Source organism: Triticum dicoccoides, chromosome 5B (assembly GCF_002162155.2).
Source record: "Triticum dicoccoides isolate Atlit2015 ecotype Zavitan chromosome 5B, WEW_v2.0, whole genome shotgun sequence".
Lineage (NCBI taxonomy): Eukaryota > Viridiplantae > Streptophyta > Magnoliopsida > Poales > Poaceae > Triticum > Triticum dicoccoides.
The window spans coordinates 127,615,464-127,634,163 of NC_041389.1; the positions used below are offsets into that span (position 1 = coordinate 127,615,464).

The 18,700-nt window shown below is 46.5% G+C and overlaps 1 protein-coding gene across 1 annotated transcript in view; it reads right to left on the reverse strand.

Annotated features, from left to right (window-relative positions):
• Positions 1-1,070: 1,070 nt before the first annotated feature.
• The window catches only part of LOC119309225 (ethylene-responsive transcription factor CRF6-like), a 21,783-nt gene continuing 4,153 nt past the window's right edge, over positions 1,071-18,700 (reverse strand). The window contains exon 2 of the mRNA XM_037585261.1: positions 1,071-1,107. Coding sequence (XP_037441158.1) covers positions 1,071-1,107 — 37 coding nt within the window. The remainder of the gene's footprint in view (positions 1,108-18,700) is intronic.

Genomic DNA, 18,700 nt, shown 5'->3' on the forward strand with positions numbered 1-18,700 from the left:
CGCTGCAGGGCTTGATGGCTCCTTCAATCGTCAACAACACGGTCCAGGGGGAGACTTTTCTCCCCGGACAGATCTTCATGTTCGGCGACGTTGCACTGCGAGCCAATTCGCTTGGCCATCTGAAGCAGATGGACAGCTACGCCCCTGGCCACCAGGTCAGGTTCGGAAACTTGAACTACACGGCGGATACTCGCGGAGATTTGATCTTTGATGGATTTGGGCCTGCGCCGAGCACCGAACAATTATGATGAGCATGGCTTAGACCTGCTGCCGGACGATGCTCGGTATATCACCCCTGCAGTAGCCCCGGATCTAAATCCGGAGCAGGTTGTGTTGCCTAAGGACGGAGGGGTGGACCTCGCCCCAGCAGGCCGCACACTCATCAGCGGTGGAGCCGAATACAGGTCTCACCTCTGTGGAAGCCTGTAACCCCGGGCCCCCGGACTCGTATTCGGTTGGGCTCCGGTAATGGAGTTTACCGCTGCGGACATCTTCCAGCACTCGCCCTTTGGCGACATGCTGAACTCACTAAAGTCTCTCTCTTTGTCAGGAGGCTATGGGCTGAACTATGTCCGGCTTGAGTGGGAAGCAGGCGACAAAGGAATTCGCTGCCCACCCACCACCCACTTCATTGCCACGGTCGATGATTTAACCGACGTGCTTGACTTCAACTTCGAAGACATCGACGTTATGCACGACAATGCAGGAGAAGTACAGGAGCCACCGCTCACAGGGCGGTGGACGGCCACCTCCTCATACGATATACATGGTGGACACTCCGAAGGAAACCAATGGCGACGAGGCAACGGAGGATAACCCCTCAGGGTGAAAAGCAAAGCATGGGCGTCGTCGGCGCCGCCCCAAGCCCCGCCACAGCGATGCTGGCCCAGGAGACGAAAACAATACAAATGGTGCTAAAGATGAATACAACCCTGATCAGCTTACCTTCAAGCAGGCCGGACCGGCCACGTGGGATACTTGGAGAGGGACAACTATACACCCCCCTCCGAAGATGAGCTAAGCCTCGGCAATGACGAATTCGGCGTGCCTGAAGATCTAGTGGAACAAGTTCACTTCAAGCGATGGCTCATGGCCATGGCAAGGAGCCTGCAAAGAAAGCAAGAGCAGCTTAAAGCTGACCAAGATTTGCTAGTGGATAGGTGGACCAAGATCCTGGCCACCGAAAAGTACGGACTCGACCACCCCAACAAAGGGCATACGCGGCACAACTGGCAAACCTCAACCTAAGCAGGAGAACCCAAGGCACACACCCCGACATCCACACATCACTACGGGCCAAGACATTAAGAAGGATACACGAAGAGGCATCCTCAAGCCTCGGCGCAATGGTCATAAACGTCAAGTCAAGGAAGCTGGTGCCAAGTCCAGCAACTCCCAGTCCGGTCAACGGACAAAGAATAGCTCAAGCCTATCTGGCCCGAGCCACACACTCGATCAACCGTGTGAAATTCACGGTACTCCTAGAAGGACGACAAAGCATACCAATAGAGAATGCCGAATCCTCAAAAAAAAAACGACCGGTCGCGTGTCAGAAACAATGAGGGGAGACGTCTACTCAAGAGACCTCCTAGAGCATAAAAGTACAGCCGATCGCCCCCGATCACACTTACCACAACAATTCAATTGCCATACCCCTAGACCTAGTAGTCCGGGGGCTCCATGACACACAAAGCCCCCACGGGCAAGAAATCACAAATAACATCTTCTAAAGGATGCCAGGTGCAAAGGCCAAGTTTATTGGCCCACCGCCCTAACGGTTGTTTTCGAATCACCAAAAAATACCACGCCAAAGAGTAATTCTTCGGCACCTTCCCCTCATACGGTAATTTACCATATGCCAATGGGACGAACCACGTTGACTAGATTCCACGTGAGAAACCATTAGGCCAACACCATGTGATATAATCACGCCCACGGGCAAGGCCGGACACCACCCTTAGAGTGGAAATCATAGAGCTGCCGAAGTAGCGAGTCGCGCATGCCTATCAAAATTTTGATATGCCAGCCAACTATCCGGACACCAACTGAGGAGTCCGTGCTACTTCACGGTATAACGGCTGGGTTCACCATGGTCCGATCAGGAACCCTTAGACCAACCACAAGTGGACATTCAGTTGCCTCCAAGCATTTGCCTTTACAAACTAACTTTGACGCAGAACATGATTGGCGGCCTGGAATCAGCCCGGACACACAATGGCAGGAACATGCAGGTAGAAGGCAGTTTGGATTCACTCTTGATCCACTCACAACCCCCTCCAGTCTGGCCATCACAGGTTCCGCTAAAAAACAACTCTTTTCATAATCATACATCGTACTCATATGCATAGACATATCACCCTACTACAATGCGTAGACATAAATAACACTTACCGGCCGTCGTTTATCACCGACGCCTCTTTGCCAAAAAACGGTAGCCACGCTTCGTGTTACGCCCGGTTGTGCCAGGGGCTTCACAGTACGGCAATAAAAGTCCGACCACCTTTTCGGTCGCTCGGCACCCCGAACTTATAGCATTATATGCATCAGGTCTGAATCATGTCTTGGGTCATTGGTTGGGTTTACTCGGCTCCCATGTTTTGGTACCTTACATTTCGTTCTATCGGCTAAGGTAGCGCTGGGAGAACTACTATGATTGTGTCCCGGTTCTGCCGGACGAGCACCTCAGTAGAGAAAGCCGAAAACCGACTGTCCTGATGCAGCGAGAGCTGGTCAGCTGTTCGAGAGGTTGTAAAATCCTTAAAGATTTATTCCGCGCAACGCCATTATAAATGCAGAGTGCAACGGGTTGGTCTTCTGATCAGGCACCAATAGAGCCCCTAGTTCGGCCTTCCGAACACTAGGGGCTGTGCCGACCATACTCGAATTGCTATGGCTAAGTGAGAGTACTAAAGCCTTATAGTCCGATTGCCTGGTTCGTGGTGAGAAACACCTCCTTAAAAGGACCCAACCATGGGATAAAGAGCGTTCAGATATATCCCGAACACCCATGTATTCTTTTTACGTGGGGGTAGAAGCCGACGACTGGCCAACTCTCAGGATTTACATACAATAAACAGCCGCACAGGAAGAACATATGTTCAAACAAAACAGGGAATATATAATAAAAATGCCATTATCTCATATTACAAAAAGCGGCATGAATGCCCTCAGGGTATTATAATGTCTTTGGCACACTTATCCGCCGCAAGGCGGGCCCCTTTCAGTACACCTTCATAGTACAGCTCGGGCTTGCAGTGCTCCTTACCCTCCGGCGGCCCCTCAGTCATCAGCTTCTCCGCGTCAAGCTTCCCCCAATGCACTTTTGCATGGGAAAACGCCATGCGCGCACCTTCTATACAGACTAATCGCTTGATAGCCTCAAGCCGAGGACAGGCGCCCACAATCTGCTTCACGAGTCCGAAGTAACTGCTTGGAATTGGCTCCGCAGGCCACAGCCGGACAACCAAGTCCTTCATGGCTAGTTTGGCCGCCTGGTGCAGTTCGACAACTACTTCAGCTGATCGTAAAAGGCACCGGATAGTTCCGCACCAAATACTGTGACCAGAAATTTCTCTCCACAAACTTCTTCTCCTCGGTCCGGTAAAATTGGGCGGCATCTGATATGCTGCGAGGCAGATCCGCAAACGCCCCTGTCAAAACAAGAATTCAGCTTGTCGCTTAGAGTTCTCCCCGCTATCATGTAAACATGGCCATGAATACAACAGGCCTTACCAGCCGCAACTTTCCGGGCCTCCTGAATGTCCCGTACAGCACCTCGGGCTTCTTTCCGAGCATCTTCTGCGGCTTGGAGAGCTTGGGAGAGTTCGGATTCTTTCCCTACCAGACTCTGCTCCAAGCCCTCTCTTTTCTTCACAGCCTCCTGGAGCTCCCGCTCGGCTGTGATGACCCTAGCCTCGTGTTTTTCACGAAGCGCCTGCTCGGCGGCAGCCTTCTTGTTGGCATCAGCCACAGCCTTCTTCAGTGCCTCATATTCGGCACTCGCTCCTAGGGCATACAACAAAAATACTTTTCAATAGGCACAATTACTCATTCGTGCCTAATGCAAGACAATGTTTCAACATACCTTGCTTATCCTCTAATTGCTTCTTCACACGGCCAAGTTCTTCCTCGGCCCTTTCCAGGCTCTGCTTCAGTTCGGACACTTCCGCATTATGAGCAGACATCTTCTCCGCACACGCCTGTTTTTGAACAAAGAGGTACACGTCATTAACAAATGATTTGATCCCCTGCCCGGCTCCCTCTCTTTCGCTGGATAGTGTATCAGGGGCTACTGCTCATATTATGATAATTCCTCAAAGGTTCCTCAGAAACCATACCTCAAAATCCTTTATAAGGCCAAGGCAGGACTCATTTAGCCCGCTTTCAGCAGACTGAATCTTTCCAACCACCGCACCCATGAGGGTCCGATGTTCATCGATGATAGACGCGTTCTTCAACGCTGTCGATTACCGCCCGGCAACTCTGCATGGACAGAGGTTACCGGCGGAACAGGCAGGCCTCCCTCCGTTGAAGGTGGCCGGTCGCCCAATCCTGGAGCCGTAAAGGTCTCCAGGACCCTATTCGGCTGTGGTCTGGCTCCAGAGACATGCCCCCCTATTCTGGGTCTCTTTGAGATGACACCTCGGCATCATGCCTAGACTTCGGAGAAGGAGCCTCCGGAGGCGTCTCGCTCGCCACAGCATCCGAGCTTAACGAATCCTCCAATGAGGACTGTCCCGCAGGAGACCTCGCCGGGCTGCACGGGATATGGCAATAGTTAAAACTACTATACCCAGACGACCCTGGATGCATAGGCACATTCGGATTTCGGTTACTTACGATTTTTCCTGGGGCTGGGCCCTGGGATCCCACTCCGGGCTGTTATCGGCAGCCGTGGTGGATGCCTCTGGATGGGAACCTCTCCCCCTCTTGGGCGATTCGGCCTCCAGGGACGGGGAAGCCACGCGCTTCTTCCCACCTTCAGAGTGAGGCTCGTCCTCTTCTGCTTCCTCCTCTTCCTCTTCGGAAGAAGGAGCATCGCTAGAGTCTTCGGATTTGGCGTCCGAAGCCTCGCGGCGACGGAGGCCACTCCGGGTCTTCTTGACCTTCTTGGAGGCCTCCTTCTTTGGCGCCTCGTAAGGCGTGGGGACCAGCATCTTTGTTAGAAGAGGTCCGGTCGGTTCCTTCGGCAGCGGGGCCGGACAATGTATCCGCTCCACCTTCTTTATCCATCCCTGAGGTCATGATGAAACACGATTAAAATGTCCCCCTCATGACATGCCAACTGAAGCAGGGATGGACAGGGCGTGGCTGTAACTTACCGGGCTTGTAGAATGGGATAATTGATACCCACGGTCCTCGGCGGAGTCCGGCCACGATTTGGAGGACTTGAAGAGCACCTTCCAGATATCCTTGTGGGAGGAATCATAGAGCTCCTGAAGGGTTTGGTGCTGGGTTGGGTCGAACTCCCACAAAGTGCAGGCTCGGTGCTGGCAAGGGAGAACCAGGCGAACTAGCATCACCTGGACTACGTCGACGAGTTTGACGTCCTTGTCAACCACGTTCTGAACGCGCGTCTGGATCAGTGACAGCTCATCGGACGAGGACCAGTTCAGGCCCTTCTTGGGCTAGGACATGAGCCGCAATGGAGCTCCGGATCTGAACTCGGGGGCTGCAGCCCACTTTTTGCCGCGTGGTTCGGTGATATAGAACCACTGCTGCTGCCACTCCTTGACGGAGTCATTGAAGGCGCCCTTCGGCCAAACGGCCGTGGGCATCTTGCTCACCATGGCGCCGCCGCACTCGGCGTGTTCGCCACTCACCACCTTGGGCTTCACATTAAAAATCTTCAGCCACAGGCCGAAGTGAGGCGAAATCTGGAGAAAGGCCTCACACACGACGATGAACGTCGAGATATTGAGAAAAGAGTTGGGGGAAAGGTCATGAAAATCAATCCCATAGTAATACATGACTCCATGGACGAATGGGTGGAGGGGAAACCTGAGCCCGCGGACGAAGTGGGGAAGGAACACGACTCTCTCGGAAGGCTCCGGAGTGGGGACGACCTGTCCCGCCGGTGGGAGACGGTGGCCGATCTTCTTGGCCAGATACCCGGCTTCCCGGAGCTTCTTGATATCCTTCTCCCGGACGATAGAGGCCATCCATCTGCCTCCTGATCCGGATCCGGACATCTTTGGAAAACCTCTCTTCGATGGAAAAGAAGAGTGTCTGGGCATTAGGGCTCGAACAGAGGGGAATGGGCTAGCGGAAGGAGAAGGCGTGGGTAAAGAGAAAGAGACCACATCTCTTTATAGGGGCGGTAAATGCTTTTTGTGCCTCCCCACTTGCCTGGTGGAACCCGTTTGCCTCCCACTCGCTGCGATTAGCGGTGCGCTTGGATTACCCATACCCGTATTGATGAGAATCTCGTGATAAGGGGACACGATCTCTGCTTCGACAAGACGTGCCAAGGAAACCGCCTCGCAATATACAATGAGGCTGGATGTGGGAAAACGCAGTATGTGAAGATCATTTTGCGAATCCGGACACGGTCCACGTGTTCGATAATTACTTTGGAGTATTCAGAAAAGGAACCTGCCTTGCAATGCTGAAGACAAGACTGCGCGCCGGACTCATCGTCATTGAAGCTGGTTCAGGGGCTGCTGAGGGAGTCCTGGATTAGGGGGTATCCGGACAGCCGGACTATATACATCGTCCGGACTATTGAAGCACGAAGATACAAGACTCAAGACTTCGGCCCGTGTCCGGATGGGACTCTCCTTTGCGTGGAAGACAAGCTTGGCGATCCGGATATTGTGTTTCCTTCCTTGTAACCGACTCCATGTAAACCCTAGCCCTCTCCGTGTCTATATAAACCGGAGAGGTTGGTCCTTAGAAGGCCGATCACAATTACAATCATACCATCATAGGCTAGCTCTTAGGGTTTAGCCTCTACGATCTCGTGGTAGATCTACTCTTGTACTACTCATATCTTCAATATTAATCAAGCAGGAAGTAGGGTTTTACCTCCATCGAGATGGCCCGAATCTGGGTAAACATTGTGTCCCTTGCTTCCTGTTACCATCAGCCTAAGACGCACAGATCGGGACCCCCTACCCGAGATCCGCCGGTTTTGACAACGATAGTTACCCGTTATGAATTATCTTACCACAAAACTATCTGTTACCAACAATTTCAGTGCTTGCAGAGAATACCTTGCTGAAAAACCGCTTGTCATTTCCTCATTGGGTTCGACACTCTTACTTATTGGAAGGACTACGATAGATCCTGAAGTAAATATGCCCTAGAGGCAATAATAAAGTTATTATTTATTTCCTTAGTTCATGATAAATGTTTATTATTCATGCTAGAATTCTATTGACCGAAAACTTGGTACGTGTGTGAATACATAGACAAAACATATAGTCCCTAGTATGCCTCTACTTGACTAGTCGTTAATCAAAGATGGTTATGTTTCCTAACCGTAGACATGTGTTGTCATTTGATGAACAAGATCACATCATTAGGGAATGATGTGATGGACATGACCCATCCGTTAGCTTAGTATTATGATTGTGTTAGTTTCATTGCTACTGCTTTCTTCATGACTTATACAACTTTCACAGACTATGAGATTATGCAACTCCCAAATACCGGAGGAACACTTTGTGTGCTACCAAACGTCACAACATAAATGGGTGATTATGAAGGTGCTCTATAGGTGTCTCCGAAGGTGTTTGTTGGGTTGGCATAGATCGAGATTAGGATTTGTCACTCCGTGTTACGGAGAGGTATCTCTGCGCCCTCTCAGTAATACTCATCACTATAAGCCTTGCAAGCATGTGACTAATGAGTTAGTTGCGGGATGAAGTATTACGGAACGAGTAAAGAGACTTGCCGGTAACGAGATTGAACTAGGTATTGAGATACTGACGATCGAATCTCGGGCAAGTAACATACCGATGACAAAGGGAACAACGTATGTTGTTATGCGGTTTGACTGATAAAGATCTTCGTAGAATATGTAGGAACCAATATGAGCATCCAGGTTCTGCTATTGGTTATTGACCGGAGACGTGTCTTGGTCATGTCTACATAGTTCTCGAACCCGTAGGGTCTGCACGCTTAATGTTCAATAACGATTAGTATTATGAGTTTATGTGATATGTTGTACCAAAGATTATTCAGAGTCCCGGATGTGATCACAGACATGACGAGGAGTCTCAAAATGGTTGAGACATAAAGATTGGTATATTGGACAACTATATTCAGACACCAGAAGTGTTCCGGAGAAGTTTCAGATAAAACCGGAGTGCCGGAGGGTTACCAGAACCCCCGAGGAACTAATAGGCCTCGATGGGCCCTAGTGGAGAGAGAGAGAGAGGGGGGGGGGCCGGCCAGAGTAGCCGCTCGCCCCCTCCCCCTGAGACCGAATAGGACAAGGAAGAGGGGGCGGAGCCCGCCTTGCCATCCCTCTCTCCCTCTCCTTCCTTCCCCCTCCCGTCCCCTTGTTGGAAACCTACTAGGAATAGGATTCCTAGTAGGAATCCTACTTGGGGCGCGCCCTACAGGGGCCGACCGGCCTCCCCCTTGCTCCTTTATATACAGGGGCATGGGGCACCCTAGTACACTCAAGTTGACAATTGTTTAGACGTGTGCGGTGCCCCCCTCCACAGTTACACACCTCGGTCATATCGTCGTAGTGCTTAGGAGAAGCCCTGCACCAGTAACTTCATCATCACTGTCACCACACCGTCGTGCTGACGAGAATACCCCTCGGCCTCAATTGGATCAAGAGTACAAGCGACGTCATCGAGCTGAATGTGTGCTAAACATGGAGGTGTCGTATGTTCGGTGCTTGGATCGATTGGATCGCAAAGACGTTCGACTACATCAACAGCGTTAACTAAACGCTTCCGCTTTCGGTCTACGAGGGTATGTGGACACACTCTCCCCTCTCATTGCTATGCATCTCCTAGATAGATATTGCATGATCGTAGGAAGTTTTTTTGAAATTACCGCGTTCCCCAACAGTGGTATCCGAGCCAGGTCTATGCGTAGTTGTTATATGCACGAGTAGAACACAAAGAGTTATGGGCGATAATAGTCATACTGCTTACCAGCATGTCATAGCTTGATTTGGCGGTATTGTTGGATGAAGCGGCTCAGACTGACATTATGCGTAAGCTTACGCGAGACTGGTTCTACCGATGTGCTTTGCACATAGGTGGCTGGTGAGTGTATGTTTCTCCAACTTTAGTTGAATCGAGTGTGGCTACGCTGGTCCTTGTTGAAGGTTAAAACAACACACTTGACGAAAAATCGTTGAGGTTTTGATGCGTAGGTAAGAATGGTTCTTGCTAGAATCCCGTAGTAGCCATGTAAAACTTGCAACAACAAAGTAGAGGACGTCTAACTTGTTTTTGCAGGGCTTGCTGTGATGTAATATGGTCAAGGCATGATGTGATATAATTGTTGTATGAGATGATCATGTTTTGTAACAAAGTTATCGGCAACTGGCAGGAGCCTGCGGTTGTCGCTTTATTGTATGCAATGCAATTGCCATGTAATTGTTTTACTTTATCACTAAGCGGTAGCGATAGTCGTAGTAACAATAGGTGGCGAGACGACAACGATGCTACAGATGAGATCAAGGTGTCGCGCCGGTGACTGATACGTCTCCAATGTATCTATAATTTTTTATTGTTCCATGCTATTATATTACCCATTTTGGATGTTTACGGGTTTTACTAAGCACTTCTATATTATTTTTGGGACTAACCTATTAACTAGAGGCCCAGCCCAAATTGCTGGTTTTTTTGCCTATTTCAGTGTTTTGTACAGAACAAATATCAAACGGAGTCCAAACAGAATGAAACCTTCAGGAGAGTTATTTTAGGAACAAACGCAATCCAGGAGACTTGGAGTGGACGTCAAGAAGCAATCGAGGAGGCCACGAGGCAGGGAGGCGCTCCCTAGGGGGTGGGCACACCCCCCACCCTCGTGGGCCCCTCATGGCTACCGTGACCGACTTCTTTCGCCTATATATATCCACATACCATGAAAACATCCAGGAGCACCACGAAACCCTATTTCCACCGCCGCAACCTTCTGGACCCGTGAGATCCCATCTTGGGGCCTTTTCCGGCGCTCCACCGGAGGGGGAATCGATCATGGAGGGCTTTTACATCAACACCATAGCCTCTCCGATGAAGTGTGAGTAGTTTACCACGGACCTTTGGGTTCATAGTTATTAGCTAGATGGCTTCTTCTCTCTCTTTGAATATCAATATAAAGTTCACATCGATCTTCTTGGAGATCTATTCGATGTAACTCTTATTGCGGTGTGTTTGTCGAGATCCGATGAATTGTGGGTTTATGATCAAGATTATTATGAAAAATATTTGAATCTCCTCTGAATTCTTTTATGTATGATTTGTTATCTTTGCAAGTCTCTTCGAATTATCAGTTTGGCTTGGCCTACTAGATTGATCTTTCTTGCAATGGGAGAAGTGCTTAGCTTTGGGTTCAATCTTGCGTTGTCCTTTCCCAGTGACAGTAGGGGCACCAAGGCACGTATTGTATTGTTGCCATTGAGGATAAAAAGATGGGGTTTATATCATATTGCTTGATTTTATCCCTCTACATCATGTCATCTTGCCTAATGCGTTACTCTGTTCTTATGAACTTAATACTCTAGATGCATGTTGGATAGCGGTCGATGTGTGGAGTAATAGTAGTAGATGTAGAATCGTTTCGATCTACTTGTTGCGGACGTGATGCGTGTATACATGATCATGCCTAGATATTCTCATAACTATGCACTTTTCTATCAATTGCTCGACAGTTATTTGTTCACCCACCGTAATACTTATGATATCTTGAGAGAAGCCACTAGTGAAACCTATGGCCCCCGGGTCAATTTTCCATCATATAAGTTTTCGATATACTTTATTTTGCAATCTTTACTTTCCAATATATATCAAAAAAATACCTAAAATATTTAGCTTATTATTATCTCTATCAGATCTCACTTTCGCAAGTGGTCATGAAGGGATTGACAACCCCTTTATCGCGTTGGTTGCGAGGTTCTTGTTTGTTTGTGTAGGTACGAGGGATTTGCGTGTAATCTCCTACTGGATTGATACCTTGGTTCTCAAAAACTGAGGGAAATACTTATGCTGCTTTGCTGCATCACCCTTTCCTCTTCAAGGGAAAACCAATGCAGTGCTCAAGAGGTAGCAAGAAGGATTTCTGGCGCCGTTGCCGGGGAGGTTTACGCACAAGGCAAGACATACCAAGTACCCATCACAAACTCTTCTCCCTCGCATTATATTATTTGCCATTTGCCTCTCATTTTCCTCTCCCCCACGTCACCCTTCCCGTTTTATCGCCCTCTCTTTCCCGTTCGCCTCTTTTTCGCTTGCCTCTTGTGTGCTTGTGTGTTGGATTGTTTGTCACGATGGCTCAAGATAATACTAAATTGTGTGATTTCTCCAATAACAGCAACAATGATTTTCTTAGCACTCTGATTGCTCCTCTTACCGATGTTGAATCTTGTGAAATTAATGTGGCTTTGCTGAATCTTTTCATGAAAGATCAATTCTCTGGCCTTCCTAGTGAAGATGCCGCTACTCATCTAAATAACTTTGTTTATTTGTGTGATATGCAAGCGAAGAAAGACATGGATAATGATATTATTAAATTGAAGCTATTTCCATTTTCGCTTAGAGATTGTGCTAAAACTTGGTTTTCGTCTTTCCCTAGAAATAGATTGATTCATGGAATAAGTGCAAAGATGCTTTTATCTCTAAGTATTTTCCTCCCGCTAAGATCATCTCTCTTAGAAATGATATTATGAATTTTAAGCAACTTGATCATGAACATGTTGTACAATCTTGGGAGAGGATGAAATTAATGATTCGCAATTTCCCTACTCATGGATTAAATTTATGGATGATCATACAAAAGTTTTATGCCAGATTGAATTTTGCTTCTAGAAATCTTTTAGATTCGGTTGCGGGAGGCACTTTTATGGAAATCACTTTAGGAGAAGCTACCAGCACAAAAAATACACTTCCGTGATAATACGTGTTTGTCACAGTAGGTCATGTTTTTTTCATGCATGTACATCCATGACAATTTTATGACAGAATCAAGATAGTCATACATGTGCTGTCGTAGAAGTGTTCCATGACATTACCAAAATTATCATCACGGAAGTGTCCACTTCCATGACGATAAATCGCGCGTCACAGAAGTCCTTTCGTTAAGGGTGACCGACACGTGGCATCCACCGTAACGGAACGCCGTTAAGCTACCGGCTCCGGTTTTGGATCCGATAACCCGTTAACAGCCCGGACCAATGGGGATTTTCCATGTGTAAAATCATCATTGGCTAGAGGAAACACGTGTCAGCTCCGCGTTGGCACATGTGTCACTCATCCAATGGGCGAGATGCGCCTATGATATGTTGACATGTGGACCGGCCCATAAAGTTTAAATGGGCCGGCCCAACTAAAGGCCCACAAGATTTTGCGGACCATAATGGGCTGGCCCAGCTAAAGGCCCACGAGATTTTGCGGACAATAATGGGCTGGCCTAGCTAAAGGCCCACAAGATTTTGTGGGACATAATGGGCCGGCCCAGGTAAAGGCCCGCAAGATTTTTGTGGGCCATAATGGGCCGGCCCAAGTAAAGGCCCACAAGATTTTTGCGGATCATAATGGGCTGGCCCAGCTAAAGGTCCACAAGATTTCGCCGACATTAATGGGTCGGCCCAGATGTAAGCCCACAAGATTTTGAGGACCCTAGTAGGCCGGCCCATTAACTGGCTGCCATATTTTGGGCCAAATGCTGGCCCATATTTGATCCGGTCCATTAATGGCCTACCATGTTCCGGGCCTAATAATGGACCATATGAGATCCTGCCAGTTAAAAGCCTACCACGTTCTAGGCCAAATTATGGCCCAGATCAGGTCTAGTCCTTTAAGAGACTTTGGGCTAAATTATGGCACATATCAGATTCGGCCCGTCAACTGGACGCTATGCTTTTGGGCCCACTTGCTAATGTCCCATTTAGTAATTCGGCCTGATATTAGTTTCGGCCTGTTAAGGGCATGTTTAACATTTTGGCCCTATATTAATTTCGGCCTGTTAAAAGCCCGTCATATAGTTGGGCCTAACTACGGCCCGGTTTGCAATCGGCCTGCTCGCAGCCGATAATCTGATTGGGCCAAACAAGGATCGAGACAATTTTGGCCTGTTAAAAGCCCGTGATTTGATTCGCACAATCATGGGTCGGGGTCCATTTCGGGTTGCTGCCGGCCCGTGAGCTATTCGGCACGTTTCAGGCCCAACCTACTTCTCAGCCTCCTAAAAGCCCATTGAGTTTTCTTGCGAAAAGAGGGCCGACGGTTTACTCGGCCTATTAAAGGCCCGAATCTACTAGTGGGCCAGTTTACATTTAGGCCTTTTAACGGACCAAGATGACGGGGCCCATGATGCGGATCATACACCGTGCTTGCATGACGGCCCGATTATGTACCGTAATTTAACGGTTTGGCCGGTTTACTGTGAAGACAGGATATATATATATATAGTAAAATAACTGCAGCATCATGAATAAGAGAAAACCTAGACTATACAATAAAGAAATTATGACATATTACATCCACTGGGCATCAAAGTTTGCCACTATGATTATAAAGCACAAGCAGACAACAGATTACATAGACTGGGCATCAAAGATCGCCACCAGTGCAAATAAACACGCCGAAAAAATAATATACAAAACCGATAGCACTTCAATAGAGTTCAAGAAAGGTTAGCCCTGCTGGGGAGCTGCAGCGCAAGCAGCTGAGCAAGCTGATGAGACTGCGCTCGTTTAACACTTATATCCTCCTCACTATGAAAGATAAACAAGCAGACAGATGACAGGTTTTGCACATAAAAGTATCAGTGCTGAAAATTCATCACATTTCTTACTGACGAATAAACTGACATAGTTTAAAATTTCATTAACACAATATGGTATTGTTCAGGTCAAGACATGGCAGTAAATGACATTGTGAAGGAGTTGGCAACTTCACGACACCACTGGATTACAGATCAAGAACTCATAAGTATCAATGGTTAGTGTGCTGTCAATTTATCCCATTTCAGATTCGCAAATAAAGAGATGGTTTAAATAATAGTAGAATGATATGACATTGTTCATAGTTAAGACACTTCAGAATATGACATTATGCTGTAGTGGGTAGGTTCACCACACCACTGGATTACAGATCAAGAACAGAAGCATACATGCAGTGCAAAAGAAGATCACTTGCTTTGTATAGTTTAATTTACATGGTATGAAGAAGGAACTTGGTTGTACAACTGAAAACTTAAATTGAGAAGGACAAACTTTTGTTTATGAACTACATAATAAACTTTAAACATGCAATTTGATGCAAACACCAAAAATAAATAGCTATTGCAGTCATGCCTAACCAAATATACACAACAAAGTTTGAAGGCTTGAGAAGGACAAACTTACATTATTGGTGAAGACAGGCTCTGTAAAGCCCTTGTCCATGCTGATGGGGGGGACAATTCAAGAAGTTTACCATAGAATCTTCTTCATAAGCATTGCTTTTATTCTACATTTTGTTAAGAGTAAATATAGATGTGATAATATACGAAAAAATGGAGAATATTTAAGATAAGATGAAGAGTGATGCTACATAACCAAGTAGCTATAAATGTAAGTGCAGCGATATAGGCAAAAGGTACAACCAAGAGCAATGCACAGCTAAAGTTCTTCAATACCATCGGTGTTATCCAACCTTATGGTAAGAGTAAATATAGATCTGATGTGTAGAAAATGGAGGGCAAAGGAAAATAAGCTGCAGAGTGATGGTACATGAACAACTACCTGTCAATATAAGTACATTGATAAAGAACATCGTGTACTTACAAGAACAATGCAGAGCTAAAAAAATCATTGGCAGTGGATATATTTTACACTAATGTAACCATTCATACAGATAAGATAATTTGGAGCAAACAATTGATAAGCAAGCTATCACGCATACTGTTGTCACATAATGAACCATGTATGTATGCAAGTACAGTGATACAGGACAACGGGTACTAACAAGAGCAAAGCAGCGGGCAGCATATTTGTGATATCATGTCGTTCTTTTCAAACCGGAATTCTTCTTCGAGCAGATTTCCTGCAGAAAAGATCCGTAAGGCAGATGCGGAAAAGTAGAAGTTCAAATTGCCATGTGATTTCATAGATAGTACCTCATCCTGGGAACATAGACCAGTGCATAACAAGGTTTTTCCATTCAATGTCTTCTAAATTTAGCATAGGAGACTTCACCGGAAATTCGTTTACAGACTTGCCATCAAAGTGAGATTTCCTCAGGTAACACCAATACAGCTGCAATGCTTCCTTGAAAAGCACAAGCAAGCTTTGCTCGTCATGACTATCCAGATTGACCCTCGCCTACTTACAACAATGTAATGTAAATCATTGATGTGTTCAATCAACAGAAAACAGGAAAATAATAACCATGAATAATAGCACTTACACGTAAGTTGGATAGGAAGATGTGAAAATGGTGTTTGTCATCACTATAATCTTCCCATGATGGGAATATATGCATCTAGTCCCTAACAACATTGAAAGCATTGTCTTTTAAACTGGGAATAAGAGGACTGGGGTTCCAATCTGTAGGAATTGGCCGTCTCTGCAATTGGGATAGGTCTTCGGACGGTGGACTTGCTGTACTTTTTGTTGGAGTGAGATTTTTCTATGGTACGGCTGGTTGTATGGCAACTGAAATCGGTATACCTTTTGATGGAGTGTAGGTCCTGTGTGGTGGGGCTAGTGGTGTGGCCAGTGAAGTATGGGTACAGTCTGCTGGAGTCGGTCCTACGTTTTGTGTCACTGGTTGTACAGCCAATATAAGTGAGGTGTTGTCTGATTTCTCTGGCACCACCATGTTTTTCAAGGACTTTGCTGGTGCTCCTTCAGGTTCGGCAATCACCCTCTTCCTTTTCGATGTCTGATGCACAAGCACAACATTTGAGTGGAAAAAACATGGTATGATGACAGATGGAATATGTATTGATAATGTATGGGCATGGCATCTTGACATATATGATGAGTAAACTAAGCAGATGGCGGTGCAACAAAGTAGAAGAAATGCAAGACAACATATGCAAGATACACGCAATCAATAAAACCTTGCCAAATTAGAACAGGCACCTTGATGGGTGAACAGGCCAGGCCATCTACCTTTGACTCCTCGAGGTTAAAATAGTCATTAGGATCATATTCTGAACAAGAATCAATAGGTGGGGAGCATATGAGTTTCATTGCATCCAGGATGGCACTCAGTGCCTTGGTGCCAATTTTGTAAGTCATTGCAGTGTTTAGCTTCAAGAGTGGACTACTGCTAGTGCGACACAAAGCAGCTACATAAATCATAGTGTAGATATAACGGGAAAACCTGAAGCATCAGAGTAAAATCAGCAAAGTGGATCTTGCTGGAATATATGTGCTAGTATTGCCGGTATGGCTAGAAAGGCTTCGGATACCAGTTCTCTTCAACTGAAGGTGCGGTACTGTTAATATCAGTGTAACTCTCAAAGGCGACACAGCCTCCCACATTTCCTTGCTATTCTTATAGGATTCAAGTGGGCAGGCCACTACAAATCCTATTCCTATGTTTACAAAATCCTATGAATCAAAGAGGCTCAAAGTGTCCATCACAACCGACCGTATAGACCTCTACACTGCAAATGTCCCTGCTCCTCTTCACTACCAGGAACATATTGTACTACTATCATACTCCCTTTGTTCCAAAATATAAGTCTTGGTAGAGATTTCCACTATGGATCACATACAGATGTATCCAGATACATTTTAGAGTATAGATTCACTCATTTTGCTCCATATGTAGTCCATGGTGGAATCTATACAAAGACTTGTATTTAGGAACGGAGAGAGTACTTATTAAAGAAGAACGGAAGAGGAAGATGGTAAAGAAGAGCAAGCAGATTTTGGATAATAAAATGTTCGTTGCGCAGTGCCCACACATGATGAACCAGAGCGCATTAAGAATGCAACTCCCTGCTGTCTCTCGACCATTTCAGGCGGTTGGATTAAGATCCTATGTCTCCTAACCCTTCTTCTTCCTCGTCTCTGATTCTTCCCATACAGAACACCGCACGGGCCACCTGCTGGACCACTGGCCCCCATCGCCTGTGTTCCTCCGCCACCCCCCACCCCCACCCCCGCCCCCACCCGCGTCGAGTTTCTTCGTTCGGCGAGGCCCCACCACCGCCCCCCACAACCACCGTCCCCACCCGAGCCCCTTCGTTCACACCGGCGAACTCCGACGAGCTCTGAAAAATCGACTGACCCAATTCTGAAATTTAGTCTACTTTAATTTAACTAGTGTGGAATATAAAAGGGGAAAACCATAAGCATTGGGAGTATAGTGTTGAGCATGCCATGGCGGATCTGAAGGTGCAAACTGGACAAAGGCAGCTTTGCAACCAAGACAAGAAATCAGAGTAAAGCAGTGGCGATCTATTTGCCGGCGAGAGTTTGTTTTTGGCGTCCACCGTGTATGAATTGGGGAGGGAGTCGATTTCGGCCGAGGACACACTATGTTTTGGCGCCCACCGTGTATGAATCCGGGTGAGAGGCGGTTATCTCACGTTTGGGTGAAATTACAAACCTACCCCTATCGAAACCTATTGAAATCGAGTAGATAGGCTTTGCGTGGCAGGGATAAGCAGTAGTAACTCGCAGATTTTGGTTTCGGGCAGTTACTGTGACTTCCCCCACTTCGTTCAAATTTTGTAGAATGCACGTTTACCGTGCAACTCAATTCGAATCCCGTTTGTATTCTATTTTTTTCGGGCGGGATCCATTTTCGATTGGACTTAAATTCTATATACATCATTTTTTATATATACTTTCAAAAGCACAACAAAGAATTCTGCTCCTTTATATGTATAATATGATATACAAATACAATAATCTCAAAATCATAAGGTTGAATTCAAAAAATTTAAACCAAATTATGTTCTACTAAAATGTATGGATCAGTAATATCTACATATTAAATAACATAGATGAGCGTGAATTCATATGAGTATGCATGCTTGATAGATCAATTTTGGTTCGACTATAGATTACATGTATCATCATCTCGAATTCAAATATTTGAATCCCTTTTATGTTCACTCCTTTCACGCCCATCTCTCTCGCATGCATGCTCCTTCATGTAGTTATCACTCTCTTTTCTCCAGCTCACCTGCATGCTCACTTCATGTTTCTCCTATCCTCGCAAACATGGTCTCTCGACGTCTCCCTTGAGAAGTGTCACACTCTCCCTATCATTATACATTACATGGTTTTCATTATCTCTCACGTCTATTATATTCTCTGGTATCACTAGGTACCTAAGCTTTCTTTTTCACCGCCATACACACAGTCTCCACTCGTCTTTCACTTTGTCTTTCTCTCTATGGGATTATCTCACACACCCTATATGTCTCTAGATATGACTCATACCACTAAAATTACTCTCTCTCTCTCTCTCTCTCTCCTGTAGACACAACATTTGTTGCGGTCCCCTTTTCGTCTCCATCCCAGACTGACATTATTCATTTGTTTACCGATCAGACAAAC